Source organism: Dipodomys ordii, unplaced genomic scaffold (assembly GCF_000151885.1).
Source record: "Dipodomys ordii isolate 6190 unplaced genomic scaffold, Dord_2.0 Scaffold70, whole genome shotgun sequence".
NCBI classification, from domain to species: Eukaryota; Metazoa; Chordata; class Mammalia; order Rodentia; family Heteromyidae; genus Dipodomys; species Dipodomys ordii.
In genome coordinates, this window is record NW_012267286.1 from 11,034,677 (window position 1) to 11,060,160 (window position 25,484).

At 36.9% G+C, this 25,484-nt stretch overlaps 1 protein-coding gene across 1 annotated transcript in view; it reads left to right on the top strand.

Annotated features, from left to right (window-relative positions):
* Positions 1-25,484, top strand: part of Ppp3ca (protein phosphatase 3, catalytic subunit, alpha isozyme) — a 249,709-nt gene that overhangs the window by 113,873 nt on the left and 110,352 nt on the right. The window contains exon 2 of the mRNA XM_013023790.1: positions 7,759-7,959. Within this exon, the coding sequence (XP_012879244.1) occupies positions 7,759-7,959 (201 nt within the window). The remainder of the gene's footprint in view (positions 1-7,758; positions 7,960-25,484) is intronic.

Consider the following 25,484-nt stretch of genomic DNA (forward strand, 5'->3'; position numbering starts at 1 on the left):
TCCTAGCCACACTAGATGAAATCCATTACTTGATACAGAACCTTATTTCCTGCAGTTATCTAAAAATTACATAATTATTATACACTTTGAACAATAGACAGAGGTACCTGGTTCCCATAGTTTCCAGGAACCCAGATATAAGTTTAGGATAGATAAGAATGCTTTTGATTACCTATTGCTTACATTTTGTTTCATTGTCTTTAATTTGTTCTTGATTCTCAGAGTCTAGCACTTTGCTAACTATCTACAGTGAAAATGATTAATTAATTAATCATACCTCATGGGAACCTTTTGAGAGTCTGGGCTTCCTGTTTCTGTCTCTTACTTTCTTCTAGCCTTTCTCACTGTCAAACATGGAATGAAATGCATATGTATTTAATAGGTGCTTCGTGATTGATTGATTAATTTATATGGTTTGATAAGATTAGATGTTAGTGACATTCTGAAGTGTCCACAGGGGAAGAGATAAAGTGCCAACCTTAGGAGGTCAGGCCAGAATGTGTTTTAAGTTGTGTCTGACAAATGATATCCTTAAGCTGCTTTCTTAACATGTGCCGACCTAAGTATCTTTGACAGCCCTTGTGCAGAATAGCCACATGAAATATGGGACAAGAGCTCTTCCTGGGCATGTTCTGATTACAGAGGGATGCAGTAAACATGTATAGACTTGCAAAGACATTGTATCTGCTGGGGTTGATGACTGTTGTGGAGTCTGCATTCAGGAGATTTCAGGAACGGTGCTTTGAATCCTATTTATGTGTGGTATAGGGTTGACCAGTGGATCTCAGTTGGGACTTAACATTAGCATTGCCTGGAATTCTTTCAAAATATGCCAGTGCCTTGGTCCATGTCTCAACAAGTTAAATCAGAATCTCTAGAGGTAAAACATGAGTATTAATTTTTTTAAGTAAGAAAAAGTAATTTTAATGACCTTATATTAATTTCAAGGAGCCACCATCTCTTTTAAAAATCAATTTCATTATTCAACTGGCTTTGAGATACTTGGAGGTTTTGTAGGAGTCAAATGAAAATTCGAAGAAAAGAAAAGCTAGAAAATACATTCTCAATTTTCCCTGTTCCCATTTGTTGAGAAAGCTTTGAGCATCACTGTCCAGTAAAAGGAAAATGTGCAAAAGGAACACATGCAAGCAAACATTAAATGTTTATAGCAAATTCCAATAGAATGAGAACATATCATTTTAAATGTCCAAACAATCATGTATTTTTGTAAGAGAACTTGGCTGAGCTTTATTGAGCAAGTGAGCAAGCAAGCAAGCAGACAGACATGTGGAATGGCAGGGGTACACTCTATCAGAGTGCGGGTCCTCTTGAGAAAGGAGAGATAGAGATATCAGTAATCATATTTTTAAAAATAAAAAACTGTAGGTAGAATTTTGTAATATGAAAATTTGTTTAGCTCAGCATGTTCTATACCTTATTCCCACTTACGGTAAATAGAAAATATTAATGAGACCTTCATGTATTTTCTCGCCATCTCTACCCATCAAGTCTTGAATAGTCTGGGCAGTTTTTGGTGTCAGAACATCTTGGTTTGGATGTTTCAAGTACCAGCAGCCTTAGTTAGCTGTCAGTATCATATGGGACAGTGAAAATCCAAGGGGTAAAAACTGAGAGAATGGAGATCTGACCATCTGCTCCTTTTGGTGTGGGATAGTTAACTCCTCCTCTACTATACTCCAGTCTCATTTAAATGTTTTGAATTGATGCCTTTGCTCAGTGAACCCAGGTTGTGTGTGTGTGTGTGTGTTGTATGTGTGTGTGTGTTCGTGCATGCATAGTGTGCACTCACAGCTAAGGTGGTTTAGTTCAGTGATAGAGCCTATAACTTGTGAAAGCTTGAGGATATTGAGAGCACTGCTCAGTGGATAGCAGAGGGAGAAGCTGGGTAAGCCAGCTGGATGAAGCCTCTTTCTTCTCTGGAAATGCTTGGTTTTAGGTGAATTATTATTTGAGGGGAAAAAAAACAACAAAATAAAAAACAAAGGTTTTTCTTTTTTAAAAAAATCACTAGGCTGCCTGTTCTTTTAATCGCATGTCAGCACAGGCAGAGGTCAGGCCGTAGGAATCTATTCCTCCAAATAGTGAAGGGGTTCCCATAACAATGTCTCTCAGATGTTTCCTACCGAATAGTGGCACTGCTTTCAATAGTGGCTGAAGTGACTCCAATTTGAGAAGCAAATTCCAGGTATCTGGATCTACCCCGATGTGGTCACACATTGCTCATGAACACTCAGCCACATAGAAATTTGTTTAAAGCTTATGTATTGGTGGGAGCAGGGTGGGGGGTGGGATGGGAGGTAAGACTGGAAGCTCATGCTTGTAATCCCAATTGCTCAGGAGGATGAGACCTACAGGATCACAGTTCAAAGCCAGCCATGGTAGAAAAGTCTCCAAGACTCCAATTAACCAGCAGAATGCTGAATTGGAGGTGTGATTTAAGTGGTAGAGTGCCACCTGTGAGCAAGAAAGCCAAGAGAGAGTACAAGGCTCTGAGTTCAAGCCCTGGAAACACACACACACACACACACACACACACACACACACACACACACAAACACACCAAGTACAACAAAACTCATTTAGCTTGAAATTTAGGTGAAACCCTGATCTTGCTGTTTAGGTATGGTCCCCAGAGTAATTACTCTACCTATGGATTTTTCTGACATTGAACTTTTTTTTGCTGGTTAACATATACCTGGAAATAGCTTCTGTAGTTCTTGTACAGACACTAGTATTGGATCCATGTGATTGTGGTTTGTAAACTAGTCACTTTTCTCCATGTCAGAGAGTAGAACTCTGGTGGAACCAGAAAATAGAAAAGAAATAATATCACCTGCTTATCCATTGGAAACAAACCTGATAAATTTCACTGTCAGTGACAGTGTCTGGTTCTCATTCATGGCCTATTTGCCTTTTAGCCATCTGGAATGCATCATGTTGGATGTCAATCAAGACACATACACGCACATATACGTATGTATATGCATATATCCCAGATTTTAGCTAAGTTTTTTTTCTTTCTCTATGCTCTGGTCATTCCTCTCTCTCTCTTTAAACTAAAACAAAATTGTAGTGTACAAAGGTGTTTCTGTGTCACAAAGCAGTTTATGAGTACAGTGCATCTTGACTGAATGTCTCCCCTTCAGCATTCTCATTCATCCCTCCCCTCCCCACGCCTTCCCTCTTCTTAATTTTGCAGAATTATTTGTGGGGGGTTGGTGGGGTGGGTCGCAGGGCTTGAACTAAGCTTGGGCACTATCCCTCAGCTCTTCAGCTCTAGGTTAGCGCTCTACCACTTGAGCCACAGTGCCACTTCTAGTTATCTGGTGGTTAATTGGAGATAAGAATCTCACAGACTCTTTCTGCCCAGGCTGGCTTTGAACCTCAGTCCTCAGATCTCAGCCTCCTGAGTAGCTAGGATTACAGGCATGACCACTGGTGCCCAGCCTACATTGAATTCTTCACTGCATTTCCCCCCATCGTCCCTCTTCATTTATCTACTCCTCTCCCCTTGACTCGCTCCACAAAGTTCTGTTTTATTAATTTGAGGGGGAAAAAAAACCATGACCTTCAGTGGGGATTGTGCAATAGAGAAAGCTGAATATTTCCTTTTACTTTTTAGAATGCTTCTAAGAAGTCTTATAACACTATATGATTCCATACTTATGAGCAATTATAAGAAAATTGTCTTGGAACGAGCCAGCACAGAGCAAAACAGCTCTTTGTGAATTTTTAGCAGCATACCTAGACTTAACTTCTTCAGTCCCAATCTGTGTCAATAAAAATAACCTGTAATATTCAAAAGCAAAGGAAGGGGAAAGTCTAATTTCATTTTATTAAATATAGTCACTTTCACAATGAATTAATTAGAAAAATGTTTTCCAAGAACATTGGGTTCTTTGGTCCAAATAGTTGTTGCTCAGTATTTGGCACAGGTCTGCATGTAGGACTCCAGGTGAACAGAGCAAGCAAATAAATGTGACCTTTGTAAGGCTGGGAATTTCGTTGTAAAGCCAAAAGGTACTCAAATACATAGATACTAGCCCACTCTTGATGTTTTTTTTTGTCCCAGAAATATTCTTTCTGGCTGTGGACATCTCTACATTCAGTTCTTGCCATGATTTTTGCTCATCTTGGTTCCCTGCAGACTTTGCCATCTGTCTAACTGGGTAAAGGTCCAATCTCTATAAGCCAGTTGGAAACACAGGTTTTGTTTGTTTGTTTGTTTGTTTTTCTTTTAGTAGAAAACCTCCCCAGTTTATTTAAAGCCATCTCCAATGCCTGAGAACAAATGGCTTTTCCTTGGCCATTTACCTTCGAATCAGCAATTACTGGGAGGTTAAAAGATCTTCAGTAAAGGGGGGAGCATCTGTTATTGTCATGATCTTGATTGTGGAGAGAGTTGAAGGACTTGGAAAAAGTCTTAATTTGTGAAGGTGAGGCTCTTCCTAGGATGTCACCTGAAATACCTTGGTACTTTCATCTGTCAGTTTAATAAGATCAGCAGTGTTTGTAGGTGATAGAAACCCATAGCTTTTATCCACCTGACAATAAATCAGCCTCCTTCCTTCTATGCTCCTATAACTCTTGCTCACTTTCACAGAGCCACTAAACTTTGGCAGTTGTCTAACACAAATATTGAGAAATCATTAAAAAGAAAAAACAATAGCTCTTGCCCTTGGCCAAGTATCCTTTTGAAGTGTCTCCTTCTCCGTGTCCCATCCCATATCTTGACTTATGACTTATGGCCTGAAGAATTTTGGGAATTGGCTAGGTAAGGTATTTGTTTATCTCAAAAACATACAGAAACTCAAGTGAAAGAGAAAAATATGGCCATCAGAATGTCTCCATAGTTGTTGTTTTAAACAAGAACGCTATGTTAGTCAGGTAACATACCGGGGAGGGCAAAGAAACAAATAGAGGAAATGGCTCCCAAGTTTAATGGTTTCAATTCATCATTCCTTTCCTCCTTGTTTAAAATTTGGATTATATTATGCTTTTAGTGTTTATACTATACATTTAGTGTTTTATTTTATAGAGCAGGCCTAAATGTGTTTTCTTTTGTTTGAATATAAAAGGCTGATTTCTTATGAGAAAGCTGGTTAGATTTCAGTTCTAAACAGTGATTTACTAATGGCTTTTCTTTTTCTTGGAAACAGTGTAGTTGGGTGGTTAGCACAGGTATTCTGGCATCAGACTGTCTAAGTTAAACTGAGGGAGACTACCCATAAATCAGCAGGTGATTACCTTGGGTGAAGTGCTTAATATTTTTGAGCGTTGGGTTTCTCTCTCAAACTAAGGTTATGGGGACTAAATGAGTTTATACCTAAACACATGTACAGGGGCGCTACTTGTCTTACCATTTTATCACTGTGTCTGATTTTATTACCTAAACAGTGCTTGGCATAAAATAAGTGCTGCATAACTGTTAGCTGCTACTATTACTATTTACTTTAGTTTTTATAACAATCATCGGATAGATATAATCCTCACTTTCCAGGTGAGGTAACAGAAGCCAGAGGACATTATTTAAGTTGCCCAAGGTCTTAACAGCTGGTGAGTGTGCAGAGCTAGAGTTGACTTCTAGGTTCCTGATGCCACAAAAGCTCCCCACCCCCGCCCCTGAGTCTGCTGTTGCCACTTCATTGTGTCAATGTGGTTGAATTATGAGAAAAACAATACTTGCATCCATCCATACGTTTTTATCGATTTATTTTAAAAGTAGTTACAATTTCACTTGGAAACCTTATCACGGCTATTAGATTGCACAGAATTTCTTAGCATACGTTTGCTGCAAGTTAGGCTTTTTGATAGAGCTTTTTAGACTGTGTAAGGACTGGGTTTATTCCTTAACTAGTATTCTTCCTGAAAGCAGAAGTATCGTATGAAGAGGCTGAATACTGTAGCTGGCCTTACAGAAGGCTCAGGAAAGTTACATGGAACTATGATGACGCACATGGCCATTTAATGCTAATAGATCTGAGTTTTCTAGTGAGTGAATCCTTGCATTCAATAGAGAAATAATGAGTTTTTAAATGGCTTATGGGCCATTTACAAGAAATTCATAATACTATCTCTGACTCTGGATCTTTGTATGATCTGCCACCTTAAGAGGAGTTCAGTGAATGTGTTTAGGCTGCAGTAGAGACTCACAAATAGGAGGATTATAATTTTCAGACAAATTGTCTCCCTATGAAAGTTTGGGGTGAGAGAAAGAGAGAATGATTGGTCCTGAGTCTGAGCAGTAAGCGTTACTTGTTTTGTATCATTTCCCTAATTACTTCTATCTCCTCTTTGACATTATACCACCTCCTTACTCGCTAGATGTCCCTGCGGTGGAAGTGTGCACATGAAAATCTTCATTTCCTATTGTTTTCCATGTATTTTCACCTTTTGCTCGTAAATATCTGCTTTCTTCTTATATGGTAATGGTATCAGTCAACTCAGAGACAGGACTGGAATTGGAACAGAAAATCTAGTTGAGCTTCCCTTCTCCTATCATTGTGTTTTAATCAGAAAAACTGGCTTCCAAGTACAGAACCATCTTTGCCCTTGATTAGATATTTAGGTACTCTTTCTGTTAATACACTTGCTTGTTGCCTAACACAAAATAAAATAAAATCTCTTAAACTATCCTACTAATAAAAGATGACATTGAAATTGTATCTGTAGGAAATATTTACAAAGATGATACATTTGTGTTTTAATTGATATTTAATTTTTATGTATTCAGGAAAGAAAATAAATGATTCAATATTATTAATGACATTGCCACTGACATTTGAAAAACCCAGAGGCAGTCACTTTTCAAAGTAGTAACAACATGTAAGAGTTTTTTTGTTTTTTGTTGTTTTTTTACAATCAGGTAAACCTTTTTCAGTTGTATTGCCTGGATTTCCCCTATTATTCAGATTATTTCTGTGAGTCTTTGTCATCAGTTCCTTTCAGAAGCAACTGAAGTCCAAAAACTATCAATAAGATAAAATGAACACAGTCCAGATATTTCAGATGCAAGAGATAGTATAGAATGAATTAAAATACTGTATTTTCTTTCCACAAACATGCTTCAATGTGAGAACATCTGATAGAGAGAAAACATTCTAATTTGAAGACATAAGCACATAGATGCATAAGTAATGGGACAATGAATAGTCTTCTACAGATGAATACACTTTGGGAGTTTTATTCTCTAAGGCTACTTGTCCTTTCTGAACATTACTATTGTAAATGCTCATTATTTTGAAAAAAAATGAATATTTGAAACAATTAATCCTGTTATTGGAATCTAAACTCTACAGAAAATGCCACAAAAAGCTTTTTTTTTTTTTTTATCTGTTGTGGGGGTTGTGGAGTTTGAACTCTGGACCGGGGCACTGTCCCTGAGTTCTTCAGCTCAAGGCGAGCCTAAGCACATTCACTGAACTCCTTTTAAGGTGGCAGATCATACAAAGATCCAGAGTCAGAGATAGTATTAAGAATTTCTTGTAAATGGCCCATAAGCCATTTAAAAACTCATTATTTCTCTATTGTATGCAAGGATTCACTCACTAGAAAACTCAGATCTATTAGTATTAAATGGCCATGTGCATCATCATAGTTTCATGTAACTTTTTTTTGATCAGGTTTTAATGTGAGAACTTAGATGGTTGGTGATATGGATGGATTTCTCATGGTTATGATGATATCATCTGTTGTTAAGTTTTCGTTAATGTAATAACTGGATCCTTTCTCTTTCAGCTGTTCCGTTTCCTCCAAGTCACCGGCTTACAGCAAAGGAAGTGTTTGATAATGATGGAAAGCCTCGTGTGGATATCTTAAAAGCACATCTCATGAAGGAGGGAAGGCTGGAAGAAAGTGTTGCATTGAGAATAATAACAGAGGGTGCTTCAATTCTTCGACAGGAAAAAAACTTGCTGGATATCGATGCACCAGTCACAGGTAAGTCCTTACCATAGTACCACAGTGGGTGGGCACTACCCCCTTGTGCCTACATGTCTTTTTTATAACACCAACTATAAGATTTGCTATCAGTAAGTCTTGTCAGATACCTTAGGACCGTGCCAGTTTCCTGTTGAATCTGTACACTAAAGGATGAAGTATATTGGTACTAAATCTCTTAGATCAAACTTTAAAGCCTTTTTTCTGGGGGACTGGGAAGGTGGCTCAGTGGTAAAGTGCTTGCCTTGTATGCATGAGGCTCTGGCTTCAATTCCTCAGCACCACATAAGCGAAAAAGCTGGAAGTGGCACTGTGGCTCAAGTGGTAGAGCGCTCGCCTTGAGTTGAAGAGCTGAAGGACAGCGCCCAGGCCCAGAGTTCAGGCCCCACAGCCAGCCAAAAAACAACAAAACACACACACACACACACACACACACACACACACACACACACCTTTTTGCTGGGTACAAAGTCAAGAATACATAATTAGTTTTTTAACATTATCACCTGTCTTAGTGAATAAATGTTTAGGAAAAATATTTAGATCAAATGAATTTTCTGAAGGTAAAAAGCTGAGTTTGGGTGTTTATTTTAAGGTTAAATTAGACCGTTTTTATTGTGTCTTTACAACGTCGGAGAAAAACCTGCAAAACGTATGTTTTATTTTTCATGCAAGAAGCATCTACCTTCTTACCATGCTCTAAATAGTAGTGACCATAAGTTCTGATGTTACTTAGAGATACTGTCTGTGGAACCACGAAGAACAAAGCACACAGATTACTCATTGGGCAGAGTTAGGCAATGTGTCATAAACGTTTCACAGCAGTGGAGGAAGTAAGCAAGATAAAAGTTTTGCTTCTTCAAGTGTGAGGTTCAGGCTGGCATTTCTTAGATACTATGACCTTAACTTTTTTTTTTTTTTTTTAGTATCTAAATAGTAGTTAATTCTCATCACCTTCCTGGCAACAATTGAATCGGATTTTCTGGGGCAAGGCCAGCATGCTGTCCTTCATCAAGTCCTCTGACTTGTGCTGACTGATACACACTAAAGTTTCATAAGCATGGGACCTAGGACTTCAGGAAAGCATCCAGAATATAAACCATTATTTTCTGAATGTTTTTATTTTATGACTTCTTATAGACCAGATATATATTTTGTCTAAGTACGCTAGTCTGAAGTCATAAAAATGAAATCTGATTAGAAACCAGGGCATCTCATGCCTAGCGAATTTTGATCTACTTTTGTCAACTTTGCTGAACTTGCTTTCATTCTGAGAGAACTTAAAATTTTTACTGTCCCCTTAAATATTCCCAAACCTTGAGACAAAGAATATTGTCCATTTTGAAGGAAAGGGGACATTTAATAAAAGTATGTTATATACTTGAGATTGGTTCTTTTTTCTCAGTCTTTATGTACTTATAAACTTCTGTTCTTCAAATATATGTTTGATTGTTACTGCTGGGGAAAAGATAAGTTGTTGTGGATATCACACTAGACCTTTGGTGACTAAAAGGTCCGTAGGGACCTAGGCATTTCTATTCCAACAACATTCTTTGCCTTATTTGGTTGACAATAAAGTACTGTTTTTCTTGTCTTCAATGTACAAGAAGAATAACCAGGGGCAGAGTCAGGAATCAGAAGGAATATATTCTAGTTGTATTAGCCTTATTGAAAAATCAGTGACTAAATCAGGCAGTAAAGGTTCCCTGTGCTTATCACCATGAACCTTCTTTATTTCCCATTTTATAAAATGGAGGCCAGACATTACCACCAGTTCATAGGAACCAAACTGTAAGGACAAAGTAATGCTTTTTAAAAAAACATTCTTAGAAATGAAAATATTATTTTTTAGTATCTAAATACTAGCACAGTCGTGAAATCACATTCAGATGAACCTTCATTTCTACCTCCAAATAATGGCAAAATAGAGCATTTGCAATATCCTTGTCATTAAGCTCATTTGTTCTTCATATGAATATATGACATATTGTATTGGGTTGATGTTCTTTTCTCCATTTCACTTGATAATGTGCACTTTCCATTGAAAAGTTCGCATTAAATTCACCAATCAGCCCAGTAGGTCTTAAGTTACAACTAAAAGGAAACATAGAAAATAGTAATTAGGACAAAGTATTTTCTGGAATAAGGTAGTATCTCTTCTGTTGGCTTAGGCTCTGACTTTCCTGGAAGAAAGCTCAAAGAACAGTATGAAAGAGCCTTGGGTTCTGTAGTTCTACACTAACCCTCTCCACCCCACCCGTCTTGTTTGAAAGGTGTGGGTTCATTTAGGTCCTCTTTTCCCCTTTATAATTCTGTACATTTTAATTTGGGGAAGACAACTAAATCATTGCCCACTCCCAGTCTGGATCCTGGCATCCATCCCTCTGAAGAGGACAATAACACAGAGTAGATTTGCGAATGTGGGGCCAGGAAGGAAGCCAAGCGATCCTGTGGGCCCCCAATCAAAACAAGGGAATCAAAATGTAAGAGCAACTTTCCTCAAAGTTATTTTGCCTAATTAGAATTGTAATTCTCACGGGAGAGGTTTAACTCAAAGAGTTTATTTCTGAGTTAACCATATTTGGGGGAAGAATAATATTTTCTCTCTCTCTGACTTTCTTCATGGAGTTGTGTATGTCTTTATCTGCTTGCAGATGTATGAATGGAAGATTGAAAATTGTCACCAAGCACCAGTGGCACATACTTGTAGTGCTAACTTATATAGGAGGCTGAGGTCCTGGGAAGATCAGGATTTTGAAGCCAGCTCTGAACAGAAAAATTCATGAGACCCTCATCTCAAAAGGAAAAACTGGGTGTGGTAGCATATCTTGTTATCCCAGCTGTGCTGTGGAGCTTAAAAATAGGTAGATTCTGGTCCAGGCACATGTCAGGGTAGGAAATGAGATCCTGTCTCAGAAATAACCAGTATAAAAAGGACTGATGTCATAGATCAGCAGAATAGCACCTGCCTAGCAAGCATGAGGCCCTGAGTTCAAACTTCAGTACTCCCAAAATGGGAAATAAAACTGTGGTCAAATATGAGTATGGACACTCACTTTGATAGTGCAACTGAAGGAAACTTTCTAGGACACTTTCTTTGGGCAGGTGATATGAGTTATGTAGGTGTGAATAAGACCTAGTCCATTCCTTGCCTTTCAAGGGCTCCAAATTAAATAGGAAAAACTGAAACATGTATTTACCTAAAGATAAGTATATCCACCCATTGATTGAATGAAAAGCTCTGACGTGATTATTCAGGCTAATTAGGAAACATCCAAAAGAATATAGCTAACTTAAATCCAGGAAAAACATTCTGTCTTTTAAGTAGCTAAGGTTTCCCTGTTAATGTTCATTGATTGTATTTCATCTTTCAGCTTAACAAATGTTCAAATAGCTATAATCCTACCAATCCTGAATATGGATTGAGAACTCCAGAAACATAAGTCTGTGGATGACTGGAACACCTGAGATACATATCATCCTTGACACGGTCACTAAGTGTTTAGTGAGGGAGCCGGGTACGTTAATTAATTAATTGTATTTTGTTAATAACTGTAATGCAGGTATCGAAAACTAGTATGGGTATTCAGAAAAAGGGATGTAGGAGCCAAAAAAAGTATTGAGAAGTTATGTGATATCTGAATGGGTTATATATTAAAATTAAGCTTCTACAATTTTAGAAAGAAATAAAGCCACAACATATCAATGACACAGACATCTTTTGTAGAGTAAGTGTGTCTCTCTATAAGAGAGAGATTTGAGGTGCGGAGGAAGAGAGGAGAATGGTGGAGAGGTTGAGAGGCCAGGATCATAAACCCCGGTACTACAATGGGAAGTTGGGGTCTTTGAGCCAGGGTATGTCATAATGAAGTTAGTACCACAGTAGTACCCAGCAAGAGACTAGGGTAGGCTGTGGAAGAATTCCTGGGAGAAGACTTATTTGATTTGGCAGGGTGTAAGGGTGCAGGACCTTTAAAAAAAATAACTGTTATTGTTGATGTAAAAGTTTTAAAATCAAATATTTTTGCAGTTTGACATTAAAAAAATAATCAGTTCCCATTATAGTCTCCGTGAGGACGGCCAGTTTGTTAAATTTCTTCGTGCTCAGATTTTCCTGTTTTCCCTTTGACATAGCAGAGAACTTTCCACTCATTTATAAAGCAGAGGCGACCTGGAAGTTAGCTTTCTGAGTAGATGGCTTTGGACCTCATTTTCTGTTCTCTGGACTGAGAGGATAGGCCAGCATCAGCTGGGTGAACTGCTAATCTCTCTGCTTTGTCTGTTTCCTGCAGTGGAGGATTTGTCCCTGTGGCAGCAAAAGGATTCCCTCAGTGGCTGGGGCTGCCATTTAGCGTGTCAGGCAGTTGCCAGGAGAACCCTCTGGCTTTGTTCCTGGCTGTGAGAGTGGACCAGTGGCCAAGTTTAAGGTCACGGCATTCCTTCCCTTACAGCAGCTGACGTCAATTAGGAGAATTCCCCTCGCCTGGACTCTGGGGAGAGTTAAGTGGGGATTGGAATCCGATCGGGACCTAAAAGATCAGTGTTTATACTTCTCATACTATCATTTGTCATTATGAAGCACCATGGCCTTGGTTCATATGGGGATAAAATATTACTTCTGGGTCATTTTGCCTACTTGCATTTCAGAGGCTAAATCTTTAAGGCCTGCTCTCACTCAGAGGCCTATTTTGGTACCCAGCCTACTGCTGGCAAGTCAGTGTATTTCTGTCCCAGCCTGTGACAGCAGCACATCATTTTCTTGTCATTATTCTCCTTAATTTAAGCCTTTGCATGTGAGCCAAAGTCCTTTTCACTGACTTGTTGATCTTTTAACCTCTCCGGTCTTGTGTAGTTGTTCCTAGGAAACCCATTTGCAAATGAGAAAAGGGAGAGAAACAGAGCGAAAGTCAGTGTTTCCAAACTTGAACACAAATTGGAAACACCTGTACGACTTTGTAACCCACAAATCACCAATTCAGACCTCCAGATTTCAGATTCATTGGCTCTTAAGTAGGACTCGAGAAGGACTTGAGAATTTGATGCTCATAAAGATGCTATTGTTCAGCTACCACAGTGTGGGAACCACTGTTTTTAAGTGCTTGGAATTTAGGTCAGGCTTTGGTCTATATAACTCATATTTACACTCTTTTGTATATGTTGTATGCCTTCTGTACTACAGAATGCCTTCATTTCATTCAAAAATTTATACCTGTTACTGAAGAAATATATGAACAATATTGATATTAAAGTTTTTCAAGAAACAGATGGAATACATTATATTGACTGCTGATTATAATTATAAGTAATAATCTATTGCTATAACATGAGAGTGTGGAGAGAGAGAAAGAGAAAGAAAGAAAGGCATAGAGTTTATATATGTCGTATTTCTCAGTAAAAACATATGAGGAGAACTCTATAGGCATTTACTCTGGCAAATATGTACTGGGATAGTTTGTAAAGGACAGAAAGAAAGGCCCTTGTGAATCCAGGGATAATGGACAGTTCCTATGGCTGAGCCATGGAAATTCCATGTTTGCATGTACAAATTAGCTGTAGTCTATTATCATCACTAAAATTTAACACTATTCACAGTAAACATTTGATGGCCATTATAATTCCATCATAAACAGATACTTTAGGACACAGTATACTATGACCTTTTCAATTTCCCAGGAGCGGTTACTTTTTACAAGTGGAAAAAAAGTTAAAGAAAGAACTGTTGATAAGGCAGTTGTGGAATTGGTTTCATCAGAAGATAAACATTCTCAGAATTGTTCTTAAAATTTGAAAATGGTCCCTTGAAGTAAGAATACCTATTGTTTTGAAGAAGAGTAACATGTATTAAAATCAGAGGCTGCATGTGTGGCTCAAGTAGTACAACATCTGGCCAGCAAGTAGTAAGTCTTGAGTTCAAACCCTAATATTTCCAAAATTAAAAAAAATAGAATTAAAATATATTAAAATCAGTACTTTTGTATCTTTTCAGAGAAACAGTATTTCAAATCTTGTTGAACTGACTGAGGTAGAAAAAGTATCTTAGATACTTCTTTTGTGTCCAGATTGTATTTCTATTTCTGGTCTAATCTCATGTTCCAGCTTTCCATTGATTATTTTTCTCTTTCTGAAGCTTGGACTATATAACACACAATCCTGAATATTGGTTGTCAGACACTAGTACTGGCTCATGACACAGTTTTCACTGGCGAAAGTGGAATTATCTTTTTCATTTCTGTGACAACCATATATGTATGTATGTATGTGTGTATGTATGTATGTATGTATATATTATATGTATGTGTATATACATATATGTATGTAGTTTGCTAGCGCCTCACTGCATGATCATTGCCTCCTGGAGTAACATGAAAGTTCATGCAATGATTTTAGACCTGAATCATTCTGTTGAGGAAGGGGAAAAAATGCCTTTCAAAAAATGTTCAGGTTCTTTTCTATGGAACATAAATGGTCTAAGTGTTTTAGACTAAACAGTGTGTATGCACATCAGTATGGTTACATATCCAAGATGCATTGTACACATCAGGTGCTTTCTTAAAAGTCAAAAAAATTAAATGTGTAACCTAAGGGAAGGGGGAGGGGGTTCAGAGGGATGGGTGAGAATGTTGAAAGGGGTGGCATTGATCAAGATACACTGTGTTTGCAGGCTCCAGTGGCTCATACCTGTAGTCCTAGCTATTCAGGAGGCTGAGATCTGAGGATTACAGTTCAAAAATCAGCCTGAACAGGAAAGTCCATGAGATTCTCATCTCCAATAAACTACCAGAAAGCTGGAAGTGGCGCTGTGGCTCAAGTGGTAGAGTTCTAGCTAGCCTTGAGCTGAAGGGGTTAGGGACAGCGCCCAGGCCCAGAGTTCAAGCCCCAGAACACTCTCTCTCTCTCTCTCTCTCTCTCTCACACACACACAAAGATACACTGCATTTATAAGATGTTTTGTTGAATGGCAACTCCTTTGTACAACTACTTAAAGATAATAAAAACTATTTCAGAAAAAAACAAATACCACTTTAAGATCCTCTTATGAGAATAACATTTTAGCAAAATGTTTTTGTACAAAAGAGAGAAAGGACAGCAAACCTCTATCAAATGAATCATCAGCATTTTTTTCAAAAAATTTTAAGAAACAAAATTGTATTTTGATTTTGGAATGTCATGTCCATACTTCCTTGCAGAATTAAATATACAGTATGGTTTTTCTTCTTGCTTGAAGTCCTGGGCCATTTGAGACAGCCATGTAAGATTAGACAGCAAAGCTTTTATAAAAAAAATTTTAGTTGCTTGTGGGACTTGAACTCTGGGCCTGGGGTGCTGTTCCTCACCACTTCAGCTCAAAGCTAGTGCTCTACCACTTTAGCCACAGCACCACTTCCAGTTTTGTGGTGGTTTATTGGAGATAAGAGTCTCCTGCCTGGGCTGGCTTTGAACTGCAATCCTCAGATCTCAGGCCCCTGAGTAGCTAGGATTACAGGCGTGAGCCACCAGTGCAGAAAAGGGAAGCTTTTTGAAATTCAGGTTCCAGAGTGTATATCAAGGAAGGAAATCAAAGCTGCTTAATTTTTTTTTTCCTTCATGCTCTGTGCTTCTTCACTACTTCCTTTCTTCTTCACAGTAAAGAAAACATTGAAAGAATAAAAGGGAAAATTGTATGCAAAGTGAAGTAAACATAAAGTTGGTGAGCTTTCCTTTTCTCTTCAGGCTCAATTTGTATTGAGTTCTTTTTTCTTCAAGGAAAAAAAGAAGATCGTTTTATTTATACAGCATTTCTTTTCAGATTCATGTTGTCACTATATTCAAGATACTATTTTTTTAAGACATCATTTTTGTTGGGTTTCTGTTAGATTTTGTGAAGTGCCTTAGTCATTATAATATTAAAGAATCCATTTGGAATTCATGAAACAGTAACAATTGGGATCCCTGCAGGTGGCGCCTGATTTCAGCTGCCATCTGGTGGTCTGCATCTGTAATCTAATTGTACTTGCCACCACCGTCTTCTGTCCTCTGTCCATGAAAGACTGGAAATGGCATGTAAAGATATTTGTTCCTAATTTCAAAGAAACAGATTTTTGTGTCTTCCTTTCTGTTTACTCAAAGCAATACCCATTTGCTTTGTTCTTCATGAGCATTATTATCTGATCCTTTAGTTAAAAACAAAACAAAAAATAATTAGGCTTTAGGTAGTAGAACTCCATTTTGCCACAGAAATGTATAGGCATTCAAAATCACTTTTCAAATCCTAATCATCTGTATTCATTTAGCTTTTAAATGGTAAATCTTGATTGGTTATGTGTATATCATAGAGTGACTCAGAAATTACCAAAAAAAAAAAAAAGTCTGAACATGAAACAGCAATTACCCTTTGAAATTCTCTTCATCGTGTTTTAAACATTAAAAGCTAACCCCTTCAAAGGTGGAACTTAGCTTAATTGTAACTACGCTTGTCTTGGCTTTCTTCAGGAGATTAGCTGGTAAGATTTATGAAATATGTATCAAAGTTAGGTGAAAGTTAGCAAGTCATTTGCATTATTGATATAAAATGCCCATTCCACTTGGAAATCTGAATTGGACAATGTTAAAAGCCCCGAACAAAATAATGTGTGGCTAGTTTGCAGAATTAATTAGTGTCTTGAAGAAACGTGCCAGTTTATGTACATATACATGTGTATATATCACGAATCACGGGTAGCTGGAGTGATCCCAAACAGTGGCTCTTGTATTATTGCTAGAGCTGTTTTTCTTCTGCTGGTTGTTCCATTGTATTTTATATGAGCTCCTAGTTCTGTTGCTTTGTTTGATGATTTCAGGTATAGAGGCTTTTCAACTGTACTAATCTAGACAAATAGCAGGCATTACATGTCCTTAAAAACTAAGAGAATTGTGCAGTGAAAAAAAGAAGAAAGGTACTAGTCTGTTCCCTGTTCCCTCTTCTTCCTTTCAAAATTCCAAATGTTTTAATTTTAATGAAAAAATTAAGTTTATTTTTATTAATAATTTTAATGGTGTCAGGAGACCAATTAGAAAGAAATTAGAAAAAATATGAAATAATGACCATTAAAGATGTTTCTGAAATTAGAAGAAACTAAATATGCAAAAGTGGCCTCTGTTACCTGTCCCTCCTGAAAGTAATGATTCTTTGTTTTTGATCACTGGCAATCTGACACAAATACACTATCTTTTCAAAACTGAATGATTGGCTTTTGAAATAGCAGTTCAAAGAACTGCCAAGGGTACGTTATCTGGATTTTACATCTTCCAAGGAATGTGCAGCTGTAGGTTGCTTTGTGACATTTAAGTAAAAAGAAATGTTACAAGATTTTTCAGTGACATTTTTTCCCCTTCCCATTGGTGACTCCAGACTATTTCAGAATGTTTTGTTGTAAACCTTTTTGTTAAATGGTTTTCTAGAAAGCGCAAACTCTCCTAATAACAATGTCTTCATATGTCAATATTCTTTGAATAAAGGAACACTATACAGATAACAAATGCAGCTGGAAAAAAAAAGAAATTCTAGGTTAAGGGCTTATGTATCAAAACAATATATATTGATGGATCACAGATATACCTTTTTTCTTTTGTACACAATGGAGAAATATAAACCATTTTCAGAGAATAGCTAATATTGTAGTTTCTATTTAAAGCAGAAAGTCAACTTAATAACTCTGGAAGGTAGATACTATTAGATAATCCACTTTTGTATATGAAAAAATGAGGTATAGATTTAAAGAATTTGTCCAAGGTTTCATATATGATAAATTTATGATCTAGAGGGTTCTGGCCAGTCCATTATAATATGGTGTGTGTGTGTGTGTGTGTGTGTGTGTGTGTGTGTGTGTGTGTAGTTTGGGATTGAGCCTCAGGCCTTGTATATGCTAAACAAGTTTTTCACCCCTGAGCTGTATGCTGTATCCCCAGTTCTCATTATGGATTCCTAGTCCATGTAGTTCCTGAACCCAATGCCATATAAGGGGAGGAAGTTGGCCAATGACACCTGATTAAAATATCCTTAAATAGGACATTCTCTGTTGTCATTAAACTAAACTTTGAACAAGTGTCTAATCAATAATTACGTTCTAAGCAACCAGATTATTCCCTCCATATCATATGACTTTTAGAGAGGGATAGGTCCTGTGAAGCAATTTAACAATTAGAATATGTGGAGAGCCTAGTAATGTTTTAAACATGAATGAATACATGCATTTTTTTCCTTTTCTTTCCCTACATGGTCTTTTGTCTACACTTCAGCTTTAGAATTTTTTTATTTGAAATGACAAGAAGTGTTAGACATGTGGGAATAAATTATAACCAGATCTGAAATTCTAACAATATCTCTCAATGAAATTAACTTTAACCCTCAGTTCCTACTGGCTTTTTAGTGAAGTCTGAACTCTAGAATTTCTTTTTTTGTTCTTCCCTTTCCCCCTAAATTATTAGTCAAGCAGTATTGGTTGCAAAGTACATTGGTAACCAAAACCAACCAAATTATTTGCTTGATTCTTGTCTGAAATTAGTGCTTTTTTTCTGGTTAAAAGAAAATAGATACACAAGTTTGGGGACCAAGAAAATTTCATGGTGGTGTTTGGATACCATTTAGAAATTCATTTTGGCCTTCCCTATTTGCTGAACTGTGGAATGGCTTGGTCCCTTCACTCATGACTCAGATTCCTGCCCAACACTAGATTGCTCTGCCTTGTCTCGCTCTAGAAAAAGTACCCAGCCCTTGTCCTGCAAATCCGCAGCTAAAAAATGATAATGAGCATATTTTGGATACTTAAGACATGCCTTGTGGTGGTGCCCCGTAATGGACATCCTGGTGAGCTTGGCACTGTTGTTAATCCCTCTGATAGGGAGGAACTCTGTTAGAATAACTGCAACTTGAGCCTCAGTAGTCATTTAAAAAAATTGTTAAGAAAAAAGCTGAAGTTAATCTTGATAATATATTTTAGTTAACTTAAGCTATAAATATTGTCATTTCAACATGTTTCTAAGGTGTTATTATATACATATTTTATGTTCTCTAATACCTTCGACTAATGACGTATTTTCGAATAGCAGTACATTGTATTCTGACTCATCATGTTCCAAGTACTCAATGATTGCATATGGCTAGGGGCTACCATATTGGATATAAGAGTTACAGAGGAAGAAACTGAAGCTTGCTTGGCAAGTAATGTATCTGTGATACATACTTCTGGTACCAGGAGCTTATTATCAAAAGCAAGTTACCCAGTCTGAGCCTCAAGACATCACATTATACCACCTCTGGAACTGTTAGACTCTTCTGTGTCTTTACCTGTATCACATCTAACAGCATAGTCATATTCTCTTCTCTACTTACTGTTTCAGTTGTACCTATGTTATTGGGTTCTATCATCTTTGATCACTTTCGCCGTTCAGTCCACGGTCATAAAATCACAGACCCTGGACATCCAGGGGAGTCATATGTCTTCTTTTTTCTGACATAGCTGGCTTCATCTTTGTGAGTTCATGCCTTTACAATGCACTATTATTTCCATTGGCAGAAACTGTATTCTATTTACAATTCTTCTGGTCTGTGCCCTCAAACACACTATTTTATGTGCCCAAATGATCTTGCACAAAACTACTCTATTCATTTCATTAAAGTGCAATTTTGATTACCACTCAATTACTCAAAAAGCATCTCTGACTCACCATTCCTTATGGTAGTAATTCTAAAAGCAGTGGAGCAAAGTTCATAGAGGAAGTATATCTTAACGTATGAGAAATCTGGTAGAGTAGAGCAATGGGATGTTAGAGCAAGAATTTAGGACAGCAAAGCCGTGTAACAGACTTGCTACCAACACTGCCATCTTTTGTAGACTGATTTTCACGAACCATCCATTAGAAAAAGCTTGTATCAAGAAAGGAGATACAATGTGTACAATGGTATAATAATACAAATTTTATCATATGCAATTTCATAACAAAATTTTCTATATTTGATATGTCTATAGTATTAATTTAGTTTCATTATGTGTAAGTAAACACATCCAGCGTTCACATGATTGTAGGATGTCAAGAAAACATAAAGGAAGCAAAAGTTTTTAGTAGTTTTCAATCAGAGACACCATAAAGTACTGTTCAATTTATTATCTCTTAATAGATATTCTACCAGTCTTACCTTCTCTAAGTGCTTCAGATGGCCAGTCAACTAAAATGAAGGCTAAAATTTTCTAGTATTCTATCTATCTGTCTGTCTCTGTCTGTTTAGCTAGCTAGCTAGCTATAACTAACTTATTTATCAGAGAGTAAGTTCTGATTGAGGGAATTTACCTATCACTTTGAGAACATCAACCCAAAAGAATTATAATGCCATCCTTATTACCATTCTTGCCTCTTACTAATATACACTTAGGATCCTGGCCATAAGATAGAAGTTATGTGTTGAGTCTGGCAATGTATCATCTAGAAGGGTTTGTGCAGCCCGATATTGTACTTGCCACATTTGCCCACATTATTTAAATTAAAAAAACAAATGTTTCTCATTTAAGCTATTTTTATATGTGGATTTTCATTATACATTGTGGAACCTATATTCTAATACAAAGTAAGAATCAATTGATATCTTCCATCGATTGTTACCCTTATAAATGACCTTAACTCTCACCATAAGACCTACCCTTTTCCAGATAGAGACTAACATATTGTTCTTTTCAATAAATATTGATTAGTTTGTTTCTCTATTATGGGATATATAACAGAAATTCTATCCACTTGAAGGATGTCTTCTGTTTTATTTTTTCTATTTCCCTTGACTTGAATTATGTACATTTCTCAAGAGGAGGCTCAAGTCTACGTCCCCTGAGATTTCCTTGATCTTCAAATACCAAGGTTTTCCTTTTCCCTTATATTGCATAGTAGTTTGTTATTTTTGCTTGCTATTTCATGTTTATCTTACCTCCTACATAGAGTACCAATTCCTCATGGAAAATAACTGTATCTGAAACTTCTCAAAAGCAGCCATATTACCTATCCCAGGGCTTGCTTATACTAGATGCTTAATGATTATTTAATTTTATTGATTTTGCTGAATATCAATAAAAGGTTAGTTGATTGTTTAACTTAGCAGTCTCTGGATATCCTTTTATATATTACCTTTTTGTAAGATAAGATTAAGGCTGCTTTCATCTTTTTTCCAGTTTCATTATCCTAGAAATAAAGAAAGCATAGCACAGTGTGATTACTTACAATGAGTAAATAATTGCCTGTGAGGTTGTTCAGCCTCAACTCCTGCATTTTGTTCATGAGACACAGCAAACTATTGTCAACCCTTTATTTTGACAGGCTACCTAATAATCATGATAATTCACAACAACCTTGTTTTACACTGTATTTGTAATCTCATGGTTTCTTATGTAGAGATTTGATAGCGTGTAAAAATTCACAATTGTCAATCTTCCATAGAACTATAGTAGATTTTATTTCATCTCACCCATACTTTGCAATGTATTCCCGTTTTATATGTCAAATCTGCAAAAGCTTTCTCTGTGTTTTATCAGATCCTTTTAGATCACAAATTATAGCTGTTTGAGGAGAATTGAAAATTAGAAAAACAATTTATATAGCAGAAGACTTTTAAGTTTTATTATTGCTAATTTTAAGAGGGTTTTTTGTATCTTTTATGCTTTAATTGATATAAGTTTCATTTATGCATTGTTGTCTCTGAGCTTGGTACATTGGTATGTATCACTCTATCCAGCTAGGGGTTGAAAAAGCGTGTTGGGAACTTTTCTACTTGAGCTGATCTCAATCTGCTGTCTTCCCATATTCATCCAACATAGGAGAATGCATGAACCACCTGGGTCCAGTTCACAATTCATGATTTTTATATGTGGATTTTGTGTGCTTGCATTTGAATGTGATTTTTCATGTTAGAAACTTAATATAGTGATGATGGAGAAGGCCAGTCAAATCCCAAAAAAACTAAAACAAAACAAAATTTCTAGTGTAATAGTTATTCTATACAAAGAAGACTGCATAAGACAAATCAACAATATAGATTGACGCATTAAGATGATTTTTAAAATAATCTTTATTTGGGGGTGATTTACCCTGAAATAGGTACTGTACTGAGCATCACATCATGGTTTCACTTCAAGGAAAGGAATACAGCTCTCTAACCTGGCAGGTTATGGCAAAAACATCAGGTAGACTGCTGGTGACAAAGAAGTAGCATTTACTCTGACCACTTTGTTTATGCCTCATCTGATGTCAGGATCTTACCCAGGGTAATGCAGTTATGAGGTGCTCTGGGTTTCTTGTCCTTGGTGAGTCACCTTACAAGGCTGGTGGTGATTAATCCAGGAGCCACATGAGTGGCTTCAACAAGGAGCATGTAACTCTATTGTTGATTGAATTTCTTCAGTCAGGTAATAGACTTCTTGGAATAGTATCCAAAAGAGGGCAAACTTTCCTCCCCCAAAAAAGGTAGTGAGATTATGAACCAAATTAAGGCCCAGTTCTTGCAGCTATATTTTTCAAAGTAGCCTTCCATGGAGCTCAGATCACATAGAAGAGGATCTGTGATGTCCTGGATACCTGTGACACAGGATGAACCAGAGGACTTAGGTTATTGTTTTAGAGACAGATAGTTCAGAAAAGGACAGGAAGTTGTGTAGTAGGAGGAGGAAGAATAGGATGAAGGGATGTGTAAGATTCTAAGACAAAAGTCTTAGAACCCACAGACAAAGCAATAATCATTGGAAGCTAGCCAGGGGTCATAGAAATAATGATTGAATGGCTGAAAGTGATCAGAGAATTCAAGTTCTGAGAGTAAGGAAAGGACTTAATGGTGACACATTCGCATTTAGGGTCCTATCTGAAGAATTAGGCCGTGAGCCACTGGGAGCCCTTTGACTTTTATGTGGGAGGTCTGGGTGACCGTTTAAGGCTTTCAGGGGTTATATCAGACTTTTTGATGACTACATATATGTGACAAATGCTTGTTCCGAGAAAGGGACTGATAGTAACATTACCATGGAAATAGACAACCATTTTGAGGATAGCCTGGAATGGATTTCCATGTTGACATCCCACATGTCATTGTCTCGTTTGGAATGGTAGAGGAAAAGTAGAGATGGATAATAGCAGAAATAAATATATTTATGCAAAGGTCTCTGGGAAATCCAGACATGTCCAAGGAAAAGAAGCATATTCTGACCAGTAGAGGTTGAATAGGAAACATTTTGGCTGCATTGGGTAGAATAAATTATTTTAAGTATCATTAATTGTGATTTGTGATTTTAAGTAAAATTTAAAAATACAAAGTAAAGTTTGGATGAGTTTTTTTTTTAAGCAGCATCTCATCTTAAATTTTCCAGCAAATGATAAATTAACATTTTCCTAGAAAGTAAAACCTAAGGATCAATGGGCTAAAACATGTATTCCAGAAAATTTTTTTGGGGTATAACATTTACATTATTCTACTATAAATAGGTATATATGTGTAGATGATGGGAAGTGAAAGAATAAGCTGTTTCCAAGATTAGGCTAAAAAGTCAACTAACAAGACTCATGCGCCTTTGTTTATTCATGTAAATGATTGAGATGAAGTCCTGCACTGTCTAATGGTGAGATGAGTTGTGAGATATGGTGGGTGCTTTTATTGAGTATGACTATCATGGAGTGTACTTACAGAGACTATGGCAGCTGTAACCATACAATGTGATATGATCTTGTGGGACTGCCATTCTAGATGTGGTCCCTCCTGGACCAAAGCATCAAAGGATCCTTGACTGAAATTTTGACCTTAAAATGTGGTAAGACTAGAAAATGTTTGAAAAGCTGCTCACTCAGCACCTGATGCAATAAGAATTTAGTGAACAGAAGCAGTCCTTTATTACCAGTAAGCTTAAAGCACATACAAATACATGCCAAGCTTTAAGACAAAAACGATTATATTCAATGTAGAGAAGAAATCCTATTTCTTTTTGTGTAGTAGCTGACTTTGCTGTCACAAAGACTGCAAAGGTAAGTGCTTATTCTTGCTAGCAAACATGAAACACTTGTTGGTACAGTCAGTGCTCTCTTCATATTTGCCCTTCAAATCAGAAATTGCTCTAATAATTTATGACACAATATTTAAAAGTTCATCTCTGCGGATTTTAGAAACTATTGTGTTGGGTGTGTTTCCTTAGCACCTGAATTCCACTCTCCGGGTGACTTATTTATGAGTTGCTTTTGACATTTGTTTTGGTTCCAAGTGAAAATACAGTTGTTGCAGTTAAGATATCCTTACTACTAAACTAAACTTGAAACAAAAGAAAAGAAGACAAAACCTTTTCTCTGAATGTTACAGGATAAGGAAAATAATGGTGTTTGTGGAAACTGACTCCCAAAAAAGCAAGGAAGAGTAAGGAATGGTATGAATCAGGAGAGTCCCAAAGTGTGTGCCAGCTCTGACATTCTCTTCCTGTAATTCATGGGGAGATTATTGTAGGTGAGCACAGAGCCCTGTTCAGTGTGGGGTCTCTGAATGTCTTTCTTACTAAAACATTTATATGTAACTTCAAAGTGATTCTCCTGATTAGTAACTTGATGAGCCTAATCAGAGATTTCTCCAGCCACCCTTTGAAACAGCTGTGTGTCAAAGCAAAAGATAACCTTAACTTTTATAATTGTGTAATTTCACCTCCCATGGGATCATGGTTTCCTGAGCATTTCAGAATCGTTAGTTTACTTTTTGTGAGTTTTTCAGTATTCCAAATAATTTCTATCATTAACATGGACACTGCATGTTTTTTCTTCAGAGGTCAATTTCAACAAAATAGTTTTGTTCTTCAAACATAGGTACTTTTACATTCTTATATAAATACGTGAATCCTCATCTTTTAGTGTGTAACAATTTATTGTGGCTCTAGGAAAACCATGGCCAAAAGGAAGTCTGAATTATGTAGAAAGTACTCTGATAGATCACATAGATACTGGTGTTTTTATTGGATGTTGACTATATTTTGCAACTTTTTGGGGAAAGGGTTTTACAGTAATTGAGTATTAGTAATAGCAAGTAATGAAACAGCTAGTCCTTAGTCCTTTCCCTCTTTTTTCTCTTTCTTGTCCCTTTCTCTTCCCTTTCCCACAGGCCTTAGCACTATCCGTAATGTACGTCACTAAACCTTAATTGTACTGGGTTAATGATTTGCCCCTGTGCATTGAATTTTTACTGTGGTTATTTTCCTGTTATGCACATCTAATTTTTACCTTTGTAAGAAAAATACTTAGAGAGCTCTCTAACTCCTGGCTTTCCAGATGTGGCAGCAATAATGAAATGGAGTTATAGTGGTCTGGCAATGTCAAGAACATTGGTTAGAGTGAAGCTAGAATAAATACTCCAGGTCCTCAAGGCTCTCTATTGTGTTCCAGAGTCCTTATTTTTCTCTGTTTGCTTCTGAACAACAATGGTATTTTACTTCTATAACATGACAATGTTACTTTTACAATTTAATTTTTGTTGGTGTCATTAGAATTGAACACCTTTTATACAGTTGATAATTTTC